Raw genomic sequence first — 22,216 nt, forward strand, 5'->3', positions numbered from 1 at the left:
AGACCAAAAGAGCCATTTGAAGTGACAGTTTATGCGTTTCAGAATTGTTGTTTGTGGAGGAAATGGCACTTAAAAAAAATTGCAGCCTCCGCAATTTGCTTATGGCGTCCGTTTAAAGTGTGATTGGATTGTGATTAATCTTGCGTCTCTGGTTTACAGCCGGCGCTTTAACTGGTTTGAAAAAAAGAACGACAATCGAGTGCATTAAACTGCAAATGGAGGACGCAAATGCTGTTCATGTTCATTCAGTTCTGAGTCTTTTTAGGTTTAAAACAACTGGATTTAGTCGCAGCCAGTTAAAAAAACACATAAACGACTTGACCATTAAATCCAAAGATCAAATAATTGTAACGTTAATGTATTACTATTCTGTCAGTAAACATATTTGATTTGAGCTTGTTTATCTCGGGGACACAGACGGATCATGTTTCTGACATTTGAAATAAACATTGTCCTTTAAGTTTGGTAAAAGAACCTGTGGTAAAAGTGAGTGTTATTCATGTGAGATGAATGTGTATCACGCTGAACCACTGTCATGTCACACAGATGCAGGAAGCAGCCGACGGTGTGCACTACTCTTCAAAACATAGAGGGACGTTTTGCTTCTAAGCGTGTCATCGTGCACTCTACATAATATATATCCACAGTGTTGAGAAGTGCACGCGCTGTCAAATGAAAAAGTGATGATGGCGAAACTCATGTTCAGGTCGTTTTGGTTCGATCACAGCAACAGATCAATGTCCGTAAAGGAGTGACGGATATGCACGGAGGGGTGGTGGGCGGGTGGGCGGGTGGGTGGGTGGTTGGTTTGGGGCTGTAGTTCAGGCGGTGGGTGGTAGGTCCAGGCAGGGCACTGACACGCACGGGCCATCGGGGGGCGCTGTGCTCTTGAGGAATCACAACTGAAGTCCAGACAAAGAGAGAAGACACAGTTAACTGTCAATGCACTTTCTTTTTTTCAATGTCTTTGGGTGAAACATGCACTTGTTTTATTCATTGTTTTAACTGAAGCAGGTCCAGGGTCCAGACCAGACTGACTGAGGAATGCAAAGACAATATGAGTAGAATGATGTTACGTGCCTTAAAAGAACGGGCAAAGACTTTTAAATGAGGCCGCGATTCACCCTTTTCCACCTCAGTATACAGTGAGTAAACATCAAACTATTAATGTATATATATATATATATATATATGTATATATATATATATATATATATATTAACCACCACTACTGTTATCCTATGACAATGACTGCAGAGATACTAACTTTACATCGCCTTTAAGAGGTCGATCGGGCATGTCTAAACTAGGGCCCGGGGTCCAAATGCGGCTCTCAGACCAATTTTTGTTGGCCCTCCAGCTTCCTGCTATGTTGGTCCAAAAAAACAAAAAGTAGTACTTTTTTGGGGGGAAATTCAGGCATATTGATGTTATACAAACTAAATATTAATGTTCTAGGTATAATTAAAGGTGTGGAGGCTCATCGCAATTACGTCAAATGCAAAATTTCGAATGATTCACTTTGTCATTCAACAAATTCGACATTGTCAAGTTGTTCGTGGCCCTCTGCCCCGTTTAAAAATGCGGCCCTTGGTGAAAAAAGTATGGACACCCCTGAGGTAGATAAACTTTTCTCCCTTGTCTGTGAGGTCACGCTTCACTGTGATTGGTTGATTCCGCCTGTCACTCAGTCTGACAGAGGAAGTGTCTGCGTTTGACCATCAGGTGCAACCAAAAAGAATCAGAACGTGTGAATCGTGATGTATCTGCGTACTGCACTCATGATGAACAGCTGTAGGGAGCGTGTCGTACTTTTGAAAGCGTCTGTACCTCTGACGGCCCGTGTCGGTCTTCAGTGGACGACTCGGTTTCCCTGACGACCACGGCCTTGGTCACCAGCATGTCCGGGTGCTGCTGTCGGGCCTCTTGGATCGCAATGGCCAGAGCCTAAAGGTGAGAAGACAAATGACCCTCAAGTGTCGCTGTGTCCAGGTTTTACACGTTACAAATGAAATACATGTGATCGTGTCTTAAAGTCACAAGGATAATACATTTACTCAGGTACATTTACATTAATCAGTACATTTACATTTACTCAGTACATTTACATTTACTCAGTACATTTACATTAATCAGTACATTTACATTTACTCAGTACATTTACATTTACTCAGGTACATTTACATTTACACGTTACAAAATCGTTATGTGAACATTAACATTAATCGACTTGAGCGTATGTTTCTTGCACCACTTATTTTTGTGGTATAATCTTTTAAAATATAACATTTAAGTTTTGCCCTAACGATTATATGAACTTCCAATAATAAATCTGATGTTTCACTACTTACTTTTTAACTCATACTTTCTTACTCTCTTCTTGGACCTTTACTGTGTATTACTTCCACTCCAGTAACAGTACCGGTAAACGTACTCGAGTACAACGTTTGGCTCCCACCTTTGAACACTGATAGTTTATCTTTTCAGTTGTTGTAAAGTGTAAGTATTATCAGTTATTATCAGCAACATCATTGACCCCACACTGAGCAAAGTTAATTTATTCATGACAAAAACACCAAGATCCATTAATGCGGTTCGACCCACAACGGAGCTCGTTAATTACTGCCTCCGGCGACTTCCACGAGGAGCAACCAGAATCAGCAACTCTGAATTTGGACTCATATTTTAATCATGTGTGTTGTTTTTACCAGTGTTTTACGTGATTACATTTCTACAACTGAACATCGGCAACACTTTTGATCCAGGAATTGGAAGTAATTGTCTTTTCTATTCTTTTGACTAGTATCATTCCATCCATTCTTCCATTAAATCTGTTGAATCTTGTTTTCATTGATAATAAGATGAAGATTACAACCATTTTGCACGAGGTGGTACATCTGTAAACACTGTCATATATGTTTAGTCATTGAAAAGAATCATCTCAAGTATTTATTTCCCCCAAAAGGCCAAGAAAAGACGGCGGAAAGTGAAATCCTGCAGTAAAACCAGAATATGTTTGCCTGACCCGCCAGCCCCGCCCACATTCTGTTGGAATGCGTAAGGGTCTGGAATCCGAGTCAGAGCCAATGAAATCGTCGGTCATCCATTTACCGACCAATCCCAGTCGGAGGTTTTAACGCGTCACACTGAGATACGGAAGTAGCGCTTTCCACCCCCGTTCCAAAACATTCAAGATGGCGGACCCGGCCCGTGACCCGGCTCGTGACCCGGCTCGTGACCCGGCCCGTGACCCGGCTCGTCACCCGGCCCGTGACCCGGCCCGTGACCCGGCCCGTGACCCGGCCCGTGACCCGGCTCGTGACCCGGCTCGTGACCCGGCCCGTGACCCGGCCCGTCACCCGGCCCGTGACCCGGCTCGTGACCCGGCCCGTGACCCGGCCCGTGACCCGGCTCGTGACCCGGCCCGTGACCCGGCCCGTCACCCGGCCCGTGACCCGGCCCGTGACCCGGCCCGTGACCCGGCTCGTGACCCGGCCCGTGACCCGGCCCGTGACCCGGCTCGTGACCCGGCTCGTGACCCGGCCCGTGACCCGGCTCGTTAGATGCGGTTATACGAAGGGCGTCATGGCGATTCAGGAGACATTTTCTGCGTTCAGGACGGATAACGCGGGACACGCCTTGTTGACACGGGCTACGTAATATCCGGTTAAACGTGTCGCGTTTTTTGCGTCACTTCTGGGTTTATGTGATTGGTTCTGTCTCTGCTCTAAACTCCGCCCTCCTGCGGTCGAGCCCCGCCCTCACACAGTTGTGATAAGTAGTTTGCCAAAACGTGTTGGGAACGGCTGGTCAGGCAATGTAAACACAGTGTCGTAGTTTCTGCTTTTGTTCAATGTTGTTTGCAAAAATATGAAGAAATGACACGGTAAATGGTCAAAGCAGCAGTGAAATGGTCAAAGCAGCAGTGGTCAAGTACAGTTTCCTTGTGTGTGTTTTTCCTCTGACCTGCTCCTGGTCCACGTCGTCGTCTCCTGTGATGATGATCCGCTTCTCGATCCTGGTCTCGGAGTATCCGCCCTTCACCGTCTAAAAGCATCATTAAAACAGATATAACCCATTTATGTGTCTCTGTAGAAGCTGGGCTGAGTGGACGTAATTACATATGAATGACATGCTTTGCAAATTGACTTGGCGCTGCATTACTTTGGTGACATGAGTGGTTGCTGAGGTAACGTTTTCAGTGGTGAGGACGGGCGAGCCGGCGCTCTCTCTGCCAAAAGTGCTCATGTGGACCTGAGAAACGAAGACAAACATCATCACAAAAGCACTTTAATAGTTTAATAGTCTGACGGAGCAAAGAGAGACTGTTAAATAATAATATGGTGATAATTCAACTACGACGTGGTAAAAGGAAAATGGGTAAAAATTCTTCTCTCTGTGAAACGACTTGAACTTTTGCGATTCGTCTTACGATATAATTTGTTTTTGTAATTTTGGTGTTTATTCATTGGAAAATCCAGGAATCTGTGCATTATTTTATGTTATGTCACTTTCGCTTTGTGATTTTACATCCAAACTGTTACTCAGTTCCTCCAAAAACCTTTTTATTCACACTTGAGGAATACTTTCGGTCACAAATGATGCACATTTTGACTCTTTTTACTCTGCTCACAACTGTAAATATATACGACACATACAATGAGTACACATATAGCTCTTTAGGTCAGGTTTGGAGTAGGAATTGTCATTGTGCTTGTACTCACCGGAGAAACACTTTGTCTTGTCGAGTAGGACACGTCACTGAGGCTAAGACCGTGGTACTGATGTCAAAGAAATGGATTCAGCACAAGACTAAATCTATTTGATCATCTCTTTCTACAAAATATCTACACAAATCCACCAGAAACACCACTGTGACCCCCCATCATGGCGGCACTGTACCTGGTCAGTGAACTCCAGGATGGTGGTGGTGACCTCTGCTCCGTTGGGCTGGGTCTCCGTGCGAGTGTCCGTCTTCCTCGGGGCCGGAGCGGGCGTCACGTCACTGGCCTCTCTGCTCAGAGGAGCCACAGCGCCGCCTCGACCGCCCTCTCTGTCGCCGGACGAAGACACAGGCACCGACCGCTTTGGCTTCTTGGGAACCACAGGCTGGGGAAACGTAAGAAATGACATCATCGTATAATGTATATTGGCGGCTGCTGGATTATTATTATAAATTAATCTATGTCTTTGATCATCAGAGGTTTGAGACAATGAAGCTAATATTTGTAGATTGTAGATTAGTCAGACGTCCCACATACATTTAAAACAGGAACAAGTGATGCAAACAAAACCTATATATATTTGAATATATTACGCAATTGAAGATTCTGAAATAATAATACATATTTTTAATGCCCTTTTACCACATCCAGTTGTATGCATTGTAGTGCTATTTATCAATGCAATAATGTCACATTCATGTGCATATAACTGATGTAAATAGAGTGTTTATTTTACCATTATTATTAGTATTATTCTGTCTTATGCTGTTTTTATTTTATTTTATCTTTATTTTTCCCCTCCATTCCTTATTAAGAAATGAGAGGTTTTGTCTATAAGAGTTTTTGTTTATAAGAGTTCTTCTATAAGTTCTCTGTCCTTTTCCTCTGTATCTACTGCGTTGCAACAATGAAATTTCCCCATGTGTGGACAATAAAGGAATATCTTATCTTAGTTTAAAGTCACCTTTACTCATTTGCCTTTGATATGTCTTATGCAGGATTATTAATAGTCTTTCTGTGGGCGGCGTCTGAAAATAGCACCAACACCAGCTTCAAAGAGAACAAAGAAATGTTTGTGATATTCATAATGTTTGAGAAAGAAAAAATAAACTGGATTCAGGTTATTTAAGATTTTCAAGTGAAAGTTTTATGAAGAGACAAGTCCCACACACGGTCTTACCTGTAGGTGTATGTACAGGTGAAGTGTATGTACAGGTGAAACGTATGTACAGGTGAAGTGTATGAACAGGTGAAGTGTATGTACAGGTGAAGTGTATGAACAGGTGAAGTGTATGAACAGGTGAAGTGTATGTACAGGTGAAGTGTATGTACAGGTGAAGTGTATGAACAGGTGAAGTGTATGTACAGGTGAAGTGTATGTACAGGTGAAGTGTATGTACAGGTGAAGTGTATGTACAGGTGAAGTGTATGAACAGGTGAAGTGTATGTATAGGTGAAGTGTATGTATAGGTGAAGTGTATGTACAGGTGAAGTGTATGTACAGGTGAAGTGTATGTACAGGTGAAGTGTATGTACAGGTGAAGTGTATGTACAGGTGAAGTGTATGTATAGGTGAAGTGTATGTATAGGTGAAGTGTATGTACAGGTGAAGTGTATGTACAGGTGAAGTGTATGTACAGGTGAAGTGTATGTACAGGTGAAGTGTATGTATAGGTGAAGTGTATGTATAGGTGAAGTGTATGTACAGGTGAAGTGTATGTACAGGTGAAGTGTATGTACAGGTGAAGTGTATGAACAGGTGAAGTGTATGAACAGGTGAAGTGTATGTACAGGTGAAGTGTATGTACAGGTGAAGTGTATGAACAGGTGAAGTGTATGTACAGGTGAAGTGTATGTACAGGTGAAGTGTATGAACAGGTGAAGTGTATGTACAGGTGAAGTGTATGTATAGGTGAAGTGTATGTACAGGTGAAGTGTATGTACAGGTGAAGTGTATGTACAGGTGAAGTGTATGTACAGGTGAAGTGTATGTACAGGTGAAGTGTATGTACAGGTGAAGTGTATGTACAGGTGAAGTGTATGTACAGGTGAAGTGTATGTACAGGTGAAGTGTATGTACAGGTGAAGTGTATGTATAGGTGAAGTGTATGTATAGGTGAAGTGTATGTACAGGTGAAGTGTATGTACAGGTGAAGTGTATGTATAGGTGAAGTGTATGTATAGGTGAAGTGTATGTACAGGTGAAGTGTATGAACAGGTGAAGTGTATGTACAGGTGAAGTGTATGTATAGGTGAAGTGTATGTATAGGTGAAGTGTATGTACAGGTGAAGTGTATGTACAGGTGAAGTGTATGTACAGGTGAAGTGTATGTATAGGTGAAGTGTATGTATAGGTGAAGTGTATGTACAGGTGAAGTGTATGTACAGGTGAAGTGTATGTACAGGTGAAGTGTATGTACAGGTGAAGTGTATGTACAGGTGAAGTGTATGTACAGGTGAAGTGTATGTATAGGTGAAGTGTATGTACAGGTGAAGTGTATGTACAGGTGAAGTGTATGTACAGGTGAAGTGTATGTACAGGTGAAGTGTATGTACAGGTGAAGTGTATGAACAGGTGAAGTGTATGTACAGGTGAAGTGTATGTATAGGTGAAGTGTATGTATAGGTGAAGTGTATGTACAGGTGAAGTGTATGTACAGGTGAAGTGTATGTACAGGTGAAGTGTATGTATAGGTGAAGTGTATGTATAGGTGAAGTGTATGTACAGGTGAAGTGTATGTACAGGTGAAGTGTATGTACAGGTGAAGTGTATGAACAGGTGAAGTGTATGTACAGGTGAAGTGTATGTACAGGTGAAGTGTATGTACAGGTGAAGTGTATGTACAGGTGAAGTGTATGTACAGGTGAAGTGTATGAACAGGTGAAGTGTATGTACAGGTGAAGTGTATGTATAGGTGAAGTGTATGTATAGGTGAAGTGTATGTACAGGTGAAGTGTATGTACAGGTGAAGTGTATGTACAGGTGAAGTGTATGTATAGGTGAAGTGTATGTATAGGTGAAGTGTATGTATAGGTGAAGTGTATGTACAGGTGAAGTGTATGTACAGGTGAAGTGTATGTACAGGTGAGACATCGTTTTGGAAGCTCGACCTTCATCATCCAGAGTGAACCTTTAAAACTGTACAAACCTTTCAGCTCAGTTCACAGACTGCTCACCTGTCTGACGACCTCTGGGCCCTCCGTCCTCCGGGGCGTGTCCTGCCGCACCTCCTCCGCCTGCACTGGCCTGGTCGGGGGGCTGCTGCTGGCTTTGGGCACGGGCGCGGCCACTAGAGGGGGCAGTGGGTCAGGATGGTGCTGATGCAGGAGGTCGATGCCCAGGTACAGGCCTCGGTCTGGGGACAGGTCTCTCTCCCCGAGCTCGGTCATTCCCCTGGAGAACTCCTCCATGCCGCTGTGCAGGTCTGTGAGCACGGTGAAGTCCACCTCGGCCTCCAGGCTGGACGTGGAGCTGACCGTGATGCTGGAGCACTTCCTCTCGATGCCCAGGTGAGTCTCCTTGAGGTACAGGCTCTCCTGGTCCTGGTCGTCCTCCGAGACAGAGCCCAGGCGCCGCTCCCAGGGCTCCATCTGTGTATCACATTTAAAACACATTTATTTACTGCTAAACTACTTCCTTTGTACGTGCATTGTTCTATGTATATACAATATCTTATGCATGAGGATTCTGCTTTATAGAAATGTAGTAGAAAAAGCTTCAGTTGTAGTCATCTGGACTCAGTTTGAAAAAGTATACTTTTTCAAACTGAGTCCAGATGACTACAACTGAAGCTTTTTCTACTATGGAACACGCCTGGACGAATGAGGGATTACACCGATTTATAGAAATGTGTATTAAATTGTTGTGAAAAGTACTCACAAATGCATCGATGGGAGGCTCCTCGTGGATGGCAGGAGTGGGAGGAGTCTCCTGGGGAAAAAACAAACAACAACATTTCAAATTGAACTGAAGAGCTCCTTTAACAACATTATGTCAGAACATTGAGCCTTGTTGTGTCAAAGCAGTGACATGATATATGTAAAACAAGTCTTTAGTGTAGAGAGGTCATCATATCACTGACTGACTGTCACAGCCTTTGGTTTCACAGAATGAGTTCATTTGTAAATGGCTAGAATTGAAAAAGCACCTTACCAGCTAAACATGCACTGTGCATCTCTAAGCATCACTCTACCATGAGTGCTATGGTAATGCCGTGCATTGTGGGAGACCTTTGGGTTTCTGACAAGAGCGAGGAATTCATATCCTCAGTGCTGATATGAATGCCTGAGCCCTGGGATGATTGGCAGCTCTGCAGCTCTGATTACACCTCATTCACTTCCTCGTTTTCACTTGCTGCTACAGAGATGCCAAGGCAGAACATTTGGCTCAAATGCCCTTCCCAGCCATTTACAGGAATGCCACAGATATCATGTCAAAAACATTTCAAATAAAAAAAAAAAGGTGAGAAAATGTCTTGCGCTCCTTGCAACAGCAGCCACCCTTTTTCTGTGAGGATGTTGGAAGGAGAAATACTTAAGGTGAATTACAGGGACAGTTGAAGCTTAAGCAATGGCAGGTTTGCTTAAAGGCCCGCGGCTCTGAAATGGCCAAGCAGATGTCAAGCTTTGCCAAACGGCTCAAAGGAAAACACACTTAGCTTCCTGGTCATGGGCGAGAGCTAAGTCGGGCAATGATGCGATGCCAGCGGACGTGAATAGTGCTTTTCTCATTCACAGTCACACGGCGGCGGATGCATGAAGGGGCCTTTAGTTTGTGTTGAACATGAGGTAAACTAGTCTGGGCCCCGGCTCATGCAAAGCTCTACTGTCCCACGACCGACAGACGGCGTAAGGCGCAGATGGTTTACCGCTTGCTTCCTGCCGCCCGTCTCCTGGCTGGACGTCCTGTGGTGGATGTGGCTGGTGTCCACGTGGCTGGGACGATCCCGAGTCCACTGGGTTTTCAGGGGGAGACTTTGCGGCGGGGCCGAGGGAAGCTTAAATTCAGCATTGTTTTGAAAATGCTCTTCCTGTCTCGGTCCCAATTTGCTTTGCTCTTTTTGCTCCAACACATTGTCCCCACACGCCGTTGCCTGTCCAGTCTTCTCCATCGTGGTCGGTGCGTTTTCTCGTACAACATTTTGCGGTACGGCGCTATCTGATGCCCTTTCCGCGGTCTCGCCGGGCGTGTCTGGTGATTTTTCGGACCAGCTTGCCGTTTGAAGGTGCGCGGTCGCTTTGCCGTCCTTATTCCACGATTTCTTGGATCTTTGCGGTTTTAAAGGAACCACTTTGGCGACTTCTGATTGCGCGTTCTCCGTCGCGTCGCCGTCTTGAGGTCTCTTCGGCCCGCCGCAAGATTCACTATCGCTCGTTTTCCTCTCGTTGTCCGTTGGGTGGGATTCGAAGTGTTGACAGTGAGAAGAAGCGTATCCGTTTTGGTGAATGGCGTGTGCGGCTGATCCTTTGTCATGTCCGTTAGTCATGGCGGCGGGGGAGACGTCCCGGGACGGAGACGCGGCTTTTCTCTTTCTGGTTGGATCCCAGGGCATTTTTCCGTTGTTCACGTGCGCGTCGGTCCACGTGTCTCCAGCCAAAGACGTCCTACAAGACTCCATTGTTTCATCGTGAGCCTGGCTGTCAATCATTTTGGCATCACCCATCGCCTATGTTGACAGAATCGACAGTAGGATTAGCCCGTTTGTTCGAGTGATTGTGCAAACGCCTTTTCAAAAAGAGAAACAATAGAAATAATAAGTGATTGGAGACGTAAAGAAAAAGTTGAAAAAATAAATAAAAGAAACTCTTATAAAACCACATACAGTTTACTACAAAACATAGAGCACTTCTGGGAAATAATTCCTAATCCCTCTTTTCCAAAGGGTTTTTTATTTTCTTTTTTAAGCTTTTATTAATAGCTAATATATTATTACCCAGGAAAGTCCCATTGAGATTCAGAGATCTTTATTTCAGTCCTGGCTGGATTTGTTGGCTCTAACCATTCATTTCTCAGGATTTGTCATCATTAACAAACTGTGTGTAAATCCGTATAAACTACATATGGGGACAAATGTGTTAAAATATGTACTTTTGGTGATTTTATTAACACTCATTTAACCAGGTTAGAACCTATTGAGATGAAGACTTCTTTTTCAAACCTGAGGCTAAATTAGTATAAACTCTCACCCTTTTCAGGAATCGTACTGCAGTCTTAAAGTCTTGAGAATCACATTTACTAAAAGTGTCGGGCTTTCAGTTTCAATCAAATGTTCCCAAACTATTTCTAAATTGCACGTGTATGTACTTGTGTATGTACTTGTGTATGTACTTGTGTACTTGTGTATGTACTTGTATATATATGTACTTGTGTACTTGTGTATGTACTGGTGTATGTACTGGTGTATGTACTGGTGTATGTACTTGTATATGTACTTGTGTATGTACTCATGTATGTACTTGTATATGTACTGGTGTATGTACTTGTATATGTACTTGTGTATGTACTCGTGTATGTACTTGTGTATGTACTCGTGTATGTACTTGTGTACTTGTATATGTACTTGTGTACTTGTATATGTACTTGTGTACTTGTGTATGTACTTGTGTATGTCCTTGTGTACTTGTATATGTACTTGTATATGTACTTGTGTATGTACTTGTATATGTACTTGTGTACTTGTGTATGTACTGGTGTATGTACTGGTGTATGTACTGGTGTATGTACTGGTGTATGTACTGGTGTATGTACTTGTATATGTACTTGTGTATGTACTCATGTATGTACTTGTATATGTACTGGTGTATGTACTTGTGTATATACTTGTGTACTTGTATATGTACTTGTGTACTTGTGTATGTACTTGTATATGTACTTGTGTATGTACTCATGTATGTACTTGTATATGTACTTGTATATGTACTTGTGTATATACTTGTGTACTTGTATATGTACTTGTGTACTTGTATATGTACTTGTGTATGTACTTGTGTATATACTTGTGTACTTGTATATGTACTTGTATATGTACTGGTGTATGTACTTGTATATGTACTTGTGTATGTACTTGTGTACTTGTATATGTACTTGTGTACTTGTATATATACTTGTGTACTTGTGTATATACTTGTGTACTTGTATATGTACTTGTGTACTTGTATATGTACTTGTATATGTACTTGTGTACTTGTGTATATACTTGTGTACTTGTATATGTACTTGTGTACTTGTATATGTACTTGTATATGTACTTGTGTACTTGTATATGTACTTGTGTACTTGTATATGTACTTGTGTATATACTTGTGTACTTGTGTATATACTTGTGTACTTGTATATGTACTTGTGTACTTGTATATGTACTTGTGTATGTACTTGTGTATATACTTGTGTACTTGTATATGTACTTGTATATGTACTGGTGTATGTACTTGTATATGTACTTGTGTATGTACTTGTGTACTTGTATATACTTGTGTACTTGTATATGTACTTGTGTACTTGTATATATACTTGTGTATATACTTGTGTACTTGTATATGTACTTGTGTACTTGTATATGTACTTGTGTACTTGTATATGTACTTGTGTACTTGTATATGTACTTGTGTACTTGTGTATATACTTGTGTACTTGTATATGTACTTGTGTACTTGTATATGTACTTGTATATGTACTTGTGTACTTGTACATGTACTTGTATATGTACTTGTGTACTTGTGTATATACTTGTGTACTTGTGTATATACTTGTGTACTTGTATATGTACTTGTGTACTTTTGTATGTACTTGTGTATATACTTGTGTACTTGTATATGTACTTGTATATGTACTGGTGTATGTACTTGTATATGTACTTGTGTATGTACTTGTGTACTTGTATATGTACTTGTGTACTTGTATATGTACTTGTGTACTTGTATATATACTTGTGTATATACTTGTGTACTTGTATATGTACTTGTGTACTTGTATATGTACTTGTATATGTACTTGTGTACTTGTATATGTACTTGTGTACTTGTATATGTACTTGTGTACTTGTGTATATACTTGTGTACTTGTATATGTACTTGTGTACTTGTATATGTACTTGTATATGTACTTGTGTACTTGTATATGTACTTGTGTACTTGTATATGTACTTGTGTACTTGTGTATATACTTGTGTACTTGTGTATATACTTGTGTACTTGTATATGTACTTGTGTACTTGTATATGTACTTGTGTATGTACTTGTGTATATACTTGTGTACTTGTATATGTACTTGTATATGTACTGGTGTATGTACTTGTATATGTACTTGTGTATGTACTTGTGTACTTGTATATGTACTTGTGTACTTGTATATGTACTTGTATATGTACGTGTGTACTTGTATATATACTTGTGTACTTGTGTATATACTTGTGTACTTGTATATGTACTTGTGTACTTGTATATGTACTTGTGTACTTGTATATGTACTTGTGTACTTGTGTATATACTTGTGTACTTGTATATGTACTTGTGTACTTGTATATGTACTTGTATATGTACTTGTGTACTTGTATATGTACTTGTGTACTTGTATATGTACTTGTGTACTTGTGTATATACTAGTGTACTTGTGTATATACTTGTGTACTTGTCTATGTACTTGTGTACTTGTATATGTACTTGTGTATGTACTTGTGTATATACTTGTGTACTTGTATATGTACTTGTATATGTACTGGTGTATGTACTTGTATATGTACTTGTGTATGTACTTGTGTACTTGTATATGTACTTGTGTACTTGTATATGTACTTGTGTACTTGTATATATACTTGTGTATATACTTGTGTACTTGTATATGTACTTGTTTACTTGTATATGTACTTGTGTACTTGTATATGTACTTGTGTATATACTTGTGTACTTGTATATGTACTTGTGTACTTGTATATGTACTTGTATATGTACTTGTGTACTTGTATATGTACTTGTGTACTTGTATATGTACTTGTGTACTTGTGTATATACTTGTGTACTTGTATATGTACTTGTGTACTTGTATATGTACTTGTATATGTACTTGTGTACTTGTATATGTACTTGTGTACTTGTATATGTACTTGTGTACTTGTGTATATACTTGTGTACTTGTATATGTACTTGTGTACTTGTATATGTACTTGTATATGTACTTGTGTACTTGTATATGTACTTGTGTACTTGTATATGTACTTGTGTACTTGTGTATATACTTGTGTACTTGTATATGTACTTGTGTACTTGTATATGTACTTGTATATGTACTTGTGTACTTGTATATGTACTTGTATATGTACTTGTGTACTTGTGTATATACTTGTGTACTTGTATATGTACTTGTGTACTTGTATATGTACTTGTATATGTACTTGTGTACTTGTATATGTACTTGTGTACTTGTGTATATACTTGTGTACTTGTGTACTTGTATATGTACTTGTATATGTACTTGTATATGTACTTGTGTACTTGTGTATATACTTGTGTACTTGTATATGTACTTGTATATGTACTTGTATATGTACTTGTATATGTACTTGTGTACTTGTGTATATACTTGTGTACTTGTATATGTACTTGTATATGTACTTGTGTACTTGTGTATATACTTGTGTACTTGTATATGTACTTGTATATGTACTTGTGTACTTGTATATGTACTTGTGTACTTGTATATGTACTTGTATATGTACTTGTGTACTTGTATATGTACTTGTATATGTACTTGTGTACTTGTGTATATACTTGTGTACTTGTATATGTACTTGTATATGTACTTGTATATGTACTTGTGTACTTGTGTATATACTTGTGTACTTGTATATGTACTTGTGTACTTGTATATGTACTTGTATATGTACTTGTGTACTTGTGTATATACTTGTGTACTTGTATATGTACTTGTATATGTACTTGTGTACTTGTATATGTACTTGTATATGTACTTGTGTACTTGTGTATATACTTGTGTACTTGTATATTTACTTGTATATGTACTTGTGTACTTGTGTATATACTTGTGTACTTGTATATTTACTTGTATATGTACTTGTGTACTTGTATATGTACTTGTGTACTTGTGTATATACTTGTGTACTTGTATATGTACTTGTATATGTACTTGTGTACTTGTATATGTACTTGTGTACTTGTGTATATACTTGTGTACTTGTATATGTACTTGTATATGTACTTGTGTACTTGTATATGTACTTGTGTACTTGTGTATATACTTGTGTACTTGTATATGTACTTGTGTACTTGTATATGTACTTGTGTACTTGTGTATATACTTGTGTACTTGTATATGTACTTGTATATGTACTTGTGTACTTGTATATGTACTTGTGTACTTGTGTATATACTTGTGTACTTGTATATGTAGGTCAGGTGGCGCACAGACGGCGTAAACGACAGGAGTTAATCGTAACATATTGTGCCGTCTCAGATGAGCGGCTCAGAGGAGGTGGAGCTTACGGGTTTGCGCTCGGGCGTCCCGCCGGGAGACGTGGAGGACGGGACGCGCTTCTTGCTGTTGGGCTGCCTCAGAGCTCGCTTCAGCTCGTTGATGCTCGCCTGGTGCTTCTGCAGGACGTCCTCGGGTTTGTCCAAGAACTGCTGCTCACACGAGAGGACAGGTCGTTAGGACACCGTCAAAACCACAGGATGAAGCTGTATTCATGCTGTTGTTTTCACGTGAAACACCTTCTGAATGAAAAACAACACAGTGTAACTACAATATATGATACAGTAAAGCTAGGAAACGTTTTGGGAGCTTTTATTTGTCATAATCATAGGAATATCTTTGGTGTCACAAAAGATAAACTCCTTTTGAGGGACACAGACGGTACATGATGGTAAATGATAGAAAACACAATATAATACAGAATTACAGGTGGGCAATAAAGCAAAAATAATATTGTGACTGTTGCTGATATGCCACATTTGAATATCGAGTATGTCATTTATATATAAAAAAGAAAAGGGGAAAAAATGCTACAAAAAGAGCTGAAATGTAAACTTTGAAATAAGAGTATATGGGGATATGTCTTCATTTTTTAGATGCATTTTTAAAGACATTTCACATTTGTCGGATAATTAAATCCAACTAAATCGCTTGGAGACGTGTTTTAACATATATTTGTTTGATTGACACATATATAGCGTCTGAATATCTTAAAAAATATATATATTGAGATAATTTGTATTCATATTGCATTCATATTGCCTGCTCCTATACAACAACAACAACAGACATAAAATTAGAAAACAAAAGCATTTACATTGAACGCTCGGTGTAAAATAATAAACCAGTGTCAGTGACGGTCAAAAACAGCACATGCCAAAGAGAGAGTACCTCCTGTTTGGGCCGAGGTGCGACCACCACGTCCTGCTCCGACACATGCCAGGTGAAGTGGAACAGGTGAGGGGCGGGGCCAGGGCGGGTGAGGTGAGGGGCGGGGCCGGGGCAGGTGGGATGGAGGTCAAAGGTTTGAACAGAGCAGGAGGTGGAGTTGTGGACAGACAGACGGAGCGTGCAGAGACAGAGGTGAGTCAAAGGCAGGCAGCCACACACAGACACCCAGAGCGCTCCGTCACAGCCGGGACGTAACACCCAGAGCGCTCCGTCACAGCCGGGACGTAACACCCAGAGCGCTCTACCACAGCCGGGACGTAACACCCAGAGCGCTCCGTCACAGCCGGGACGTAACACCCAGAGCGCTCCGTCACAGCCGGGACGTAACACCCAGAGCGCTCCGTCACAGCCGGGACGTAACACCCAGAGCGCTCCGTCACAGCCGGGACGTAACACCCAGAGCGCTCCGTCACAGCCGGGACGTAACACCCAGAGCGCTCTACCACAGCCGGGACGTAACACCCAGAGCGCTCCGTCACAGCCGGGACGTAACACCCAGAGCGCTCCGTCACAGCCGGGACGTAACACCCAGAGCGCTCCGTCACAGCCGGGACGTAACACCCAGAGCGCTCCGTCACAGCCGGGACGTAACACCCAGAGCGCTCCGTCACAGCCGGGACGTAACACCCAGAGCGCTCCGTCACAGCCGGGACGTAACACCCAGAGCGCTCTACCACAGCCGGGACGTAACACCCAGAGCGTTCCGTCACAGCCGGGACGTAACACCCAGAGCGCTCCGTCACAGCCGGGACGTAACACCCAGAGCGCTCCGTCACAGCCGGGACGTAACACCCAGAGCGCTCCGTCACAGCCGGGACGTAACACCCAGAGCGCTCCGTCACAGCCGGGACGTAACACCCAGAGCGCTCCGTCACAGCCGGGACGTAACACCCAGAGCGCTCCGTCACAGCCGGGACGTAACACCCAGAGCGTTCCGTCACAGCCGGGACGTAACACCCAGAGCGCTCCGTCACAGCCGGGACGTAACACCCAGAGCGCTCCGTCACAGCCGGGACGTAACACCCAGAGCGCTCCGTCACAGCCGGGACGTAACACCCAGAGCGCTCCGTCACAGCCGGGACGTAACACCCAGAGCGCTCTACCACAGCCGGGACGTAACACCCAGAGCGTTCCGTCACAGCCGGGACGTAACACCCAGAGCGCTCCGTCACAGCCGGGACGTAACACCCAGAGCGCTCCGTCACAGCCGGGACGTAACACCCAGAGCGCTCCGTCACAGCCGGGACGTAACACCCAGAGCGCTCCGTCACAGCCGGGACGTAACACCCAGAGCGCTCTACCACAGCCGGGACGTAACACCCAGAGCGTTCCGTCACAGCCGGGACGTAACACCCAGAGCGCTCTGTCACAGCCGGGACGTAACACCCAGAGCGTTCCGTCACAGCCGGGACGTAACACCCAGAGCGCTCTACCACAGCCGGGACGTAACACCCAGAGCGCTCCGTCACAGCCGGGACGTAACACCCAGAGCGCTCCGTCACAGCCGGGACGTAACACCCAGAGCGCTCCGTCACAGCCGGGACGTAACACCCAGAGCGCTCTACCACAGCCGGGACGTAACACCCAGAGCGTTCCGTCACAGCCGGGACGTAACACCCAGAGCGCTCCGTCACAGCCGGGACGTAACACCCAGAGCGCTCCGTCACAGCCGGGACGTAACACCCAGAGCGCTCCGTCACAGCCGGGACGTAACACCCAGAGCGCTCTACCACAGCCGGGACTTAACACCCAGAGCGTTCCGTCACAGCCGGGACGTAACACCCAGAGCGCTCCGTCACAGCCGGGACGTAACACCCAGAGCGCTCCGTCACAGCCGGGACGTAACACCCAGAGCGCTCCGTCACAGCCGGGACGTAACACCCAGAGCGCTCCGTCACAGCCGGGACGTAACACCCAGAGCGCTCCGTCACAGCCGGGACGTAACACCCAGAGCGCTCCGTCACAGCCGGGACGTAACACCCAGAGCGCTCCGTCACAGCCGGGACGTAACACCCAGAGCGCTCTACCACAGCCGGGACGTAACACCCAGAGCGCTCCGTCACAGCCGGGACGTAACACCCAGAGCGCTCCGTCACAGCCGGGACGTAACACCCAGAGCGCTCCGTCACAGCCGGGACGTAACACCCAGAGCGCTCCGTCACAGCCGGGACGTAACACCCAGAGCGCTCCGTCACAGCCGGGACGTAACACCCAGAGCGCTCTACCACAGCCGGGACGTAACACCCAGAGCGTTCCGTCACAGCCGGGACGTAACACCCAGAGCGCTCTGTCACAGCCGGGACGTAACACCCAGAGCGCTCCGTCACAGCCGGGACATAACACCCAGAGCGCTCTGTCACAGCCGGGACGTAACACCCAGAGCGCTCTACCACAGCCGGGACGTAACACCCAGAGCGTTCCGTCACAGCCGGGACGTAACACCCAGAGCGCTCCGTCACAGCCGGGACGTAACACCCAGAGCGCTCTGTCACAGCCGGGACGTAACACCCAGAGCGCTCCGTCACAGCCGGGACGTAACACCCAGAGCGCTCCGTCACAGCCGGGACGTAACACCCAGAGCGCTCTACCACAGCCGGGACGTAACACCCAGAGCGTTCCGTCACAGCCGGGACGTAACACCCAGAGCGCTCCGTCACAGCCGGGACGTAACACCCAGAGCGCTCCGTCACAGCCGGGACGTAACACCCAGAGCGCTCTACCACAGCCGGGACGTAACACCCAGAGCGTTCCGTCACAGCCGGGACGTAACACCCAGAGCGCTCTGTCACAGCCGGGACGTAACACCCAGAGCGCTCTACCACAGCCGGGACGTAACACCCAGAGCGTTCCGTCACAGCCGGGACGTAACACCCAGAGCGCTCCGTCACAGCCGGGACGTAACACCCAGAGCGCTCCGTCACAGCCGGGACGTAACACCCAGAGCGCTCCGTCACAGCCGGGACGTAACACCCAGAGCGCTCCGTCACAGCCGGGACGTAACACCCAGAGCGCTCTACCACAGCCGGGACGTAACACCCAGAGCGTTCCGTCACAGCCGGGACGTAACACCCAGAGCGCTCCGTCACAGCCGGGACGTAACACCCAGAGCGCTCCGTCACAGCCGGGACGTAACACCCAGAGCGCTCTGTCACAGCCGGGACGTAACACAGGGCAAAGGTCGGCCACAAAAGACAGGAGCATCCATTTTAGAACAGTCACTTATCGACTGGGAACAGGATTTGGAGCATTCTTTTTACAAACATCAAATGAAATGACTGATGAAAATGGTCGTGCTTCTGTTACTGACATGTTTTATATTCTTTTAAATTATACAAGAAAGTTGTATTAGTTTTGACATCACAAAGGTGTTTGTCTCTCCACCTTGTAAATTTCATTTCAGCTGTATTCTTCCTGTACTCGGAACCACAGAGTTCCTTATTGCATCCAAAAGAGCATTTTTGCTCAGAGATACAAACGCTGTCAATACTAAATTGTCTAATGGTTTTGTTTGAGGGGGAAATAAAAGTAAAATACCCTCGAGCATGAAAAACTGAGTTAGGATTGATTTTTCTGACAGAAAACCCAGCAGTGGGAGATTTCCATGCTGAGTACAGAGCTGACATCTCCACTTCTGACACGTTTAACAAGGATGAATGTGGACGTCGTGTTTAAGAAGAGGCAGATCGCATGTTGAAGAGCACTTACTGCTGCACTGAGGCTGTTGTCATATCCACATCCAGAGATTTGTTTATTCACTGAATAATAAGCAGTGCTTTAGGCCGTCTGTTAATCCTGCCATTACCCATCAGTCCCATTCATTTCCTTGGGAACATGTGGTGACAGTTAGAGACTCTACTGTGAGTGCACAGACAGTGTCTAAGACCGAGGTAAAAGCCTGTGAAGAGAGTCTATGATGAATCCCCAGCAGGACACGCTAAAGTCAGAATATATTACATATTTCTGTCCACTGAGCATGCCGTTTCCATGGATTAACAACCATCCAGGAAATCCCAACATGGACGCACCACCACTCCCCCCAGACATGAAAAACAAAACGACGCCGGGTTCACGACCCATAACAGGCAAAACCACACAGACACACAGACCCCGCGGCCAAAATACCTCCGGCTTTGAGTCTAGTGGCGAGCCTGCCTCGTCTCGCTGCGGGACGGCACCGAGTGGAGCAAAACAGAGCAGATTTTAGCAGGAGAGGAGCACAGGGCCAAAGGAGAGGCCGGGGACACTGAGCTCAGAAGGATTGGAGAGGATTATAAGGGAAGGATAAATAGCAATGTTAAGATTTAAAGGTCACCTATTATATGTCTGATCTTTTCATAAAACTGTCCCACAAAGTTCAGAGGATGACGCTGAGAATATCCAGGGGTTTTGTCCTTTAGATATGGCAAGATTTTGAGCTCACTTTTGAACATATTTCTGAAGCGAGTGGGGCCCCTGTACTGTACACACACAACAGGGAAACAACTGGAATAACTTGCTATACAATTTAATTTATTGTGTATGGAAAGAGCATTTTAGATGACCTCTAGGGTTAATAAATGGTAGCATTAGTGGGAACTGTTAGTCCAAAACAGATATGTAATTAGGAAGTATCTATAGTATTAATGAAATCCAAGCACATATAAAGCAGCAGTTGTGTCTTCTTCATCTCATCGCGTCGTACCTTGAGTTCTATGGTTTTAGTGTACGGTGGAGAGACATCAGAGTCCCGGAACGTCCTGCGTCTCTGCTCTGGACCCTGGTCGAACTCCTGGTCCGTGAACTCGCTCTGGTCCTGGTCTTCGTAGTGGTACTGGTCGTGATCCAGGTCCAGACTTCCCTCCTGGTCCAGGTCCTCCCTGGACATGAACTGTGTGCGGTCGCTGGAGCTCCTCTGAGACAGCTGGTCCATGCTGTCTCCCAGAGCAGAGGCTGGAGAGCGACAGAACAGATGCATTATGGGTCTTGTGGTTGGGGGGAAACAGGAAAGCATGTTATACGATTGCTGCAATTGGCTTATCTACTTCTCCAGAACATACTCCACTTCACACGTCAAAGAAAATGCTGCCAACAGTGCGGTATTTATCTATATTCCTATCATTAAATACATTTTTAGATTTAAGGAGACATATTGAGATTTTTTCAGGTACTTTGCATTAAACTACAACACAAGTAGATCATATTTTTACATCTTGTTCATTGTAAACTGCAATATTGATCTAAAAGAGCTTAATACTGGCAATAGTAACAGTTCCATTGACTAAACCCCTCTTCATAGTGACATTTCACAGTAACAAGCCATTTTTTACCCCTACTCGTTTCACTCGAGGTCTTAATCGTTCAAATAATCACATTCGTTTGACAGATGTAGGCGGGGATAGGGGGTAGGTGAGAACAGGAATTGTCTGAACATGCGAGCCTCAGTTGCAGGACAACACAGGACGACTCAAACATGCAGGAATTCATCAAAATACAACAACAGCACATTTAAAATACTTCTACAATCAACTCCGGCCATGATAAAGAAAATAATGATTCAATTGTGATGATATGTAGCCGTCAGCCTGAAAAATCTAAATTGTAAAAAAAAAAAAATCTAAATTGTGATCTAACTCCAATAAAACTGACATTAATGTGTATGTATGATTATTGCTAAATCTTTGTGGGAGTTTTATGGTACATTTTCCAGTTTCTATGGTGTAAAATGTATAATGTAAATGGATTTAGCACATGGTTGCTCCTGTACAAGTACAAGGCGTTAGAAATCACAAACATGTCTTTTACGTCTCCCTGTGCGGTTAAATCAAGGCTTCTTGGTCCGGTGTGTGTCCTCCTCACCTCCGTCCAGGCTCCGGGGCAGCATGTACCTCTTGCTTATGGAGCGTTCGAACAGCGGGGCGGGTCTGTCTATGAGGGCGCTGGCTTGTCTGGTCTGGGCCTGAGTCCGCCCGCTGTACCGAAACTTTGAGCCAATCACCAGGAAGCCCTTGGGCGGAGGCTCCGGAGACACCAGTCTGTGGAGGGACCGTGTCATGTTCAGTATGAAGTCTAATGAGTGGCT

The 22,216-nt window shown here is 44.2% G+C and overlaps 1 protein-coding gene across 1 annotated transcript in view; it reads right to left on the minus strand.

Annotated features, from left to right (window-relative positions):
- Positions 1–783: 783 nt before the first annotated feature.
- The window catches only part of LOC140363552 (band 4.1-like protein 1), a 101,933-nt gene continuing 80,500 nt past the window's right edge, over positions 784–22,216 (minus strand). Inside the window, exons 11-21 of the mRNA XM_072450183.1 lie at positions 21,994–22,169; positions 20,840–21,087; positions 15,219–15,359; positions 8,605–8,655; positions 7,902–8,315; positions 4,880–5,109; positions 4,725–4,761; positions 4,165–4,254; positions 3,967–4,047; positions 1,831–1,947; positions 784–902 (exon numbers count right to left, since the gene is read on the minus strand). Of these exons, the coding sequence (XP_072306284.1) occupies positions 897–902; positions 1,831–1,947; positions 3,967–4,047; positions 4,165–4,254; positions 4,725–4,761; positions 4,880–5,109; positions 7,902–8,315; positions 8,605–8,655; positions 15,219–15,359; positions 20,840–21,087; positions 21,994–22,169 (1,591 nt within the window). The 3' untranslated portion in view covers positions 784–896. The remainder of the gene's footprint in view (positions 903–1,830; positions 1,948–3,966; positions 4,048–4,164; positions 4,255–4,724; positions 4,762–4,879; positions 5,110–7,901; positions 8,316–8,604; positions 8,656–15,218; positions 15,360–20,839; positions 21,088–21,993; positions 22,170–22,216) is intronic.

The sequence above is a fragment of the Eucyclogobius newberryi genome, unplaced genomic scaffold (assembly GCF_026437365.1).
Source record: "Eucyclogobius newberryi isolate DKJ021-1_F unplaced genomic scaffold, fEucNew1.0.hap1 SCAF_17, whole genome shotgun sequence".
In the NCBI taxonomy this organism is placed as follows: Eukaryota; Metazoa; Chordata; class Actinopteri; order Gobiiformes; family Gobiidae; genus Eucyclogobius; species Eucyclogobius newberryi.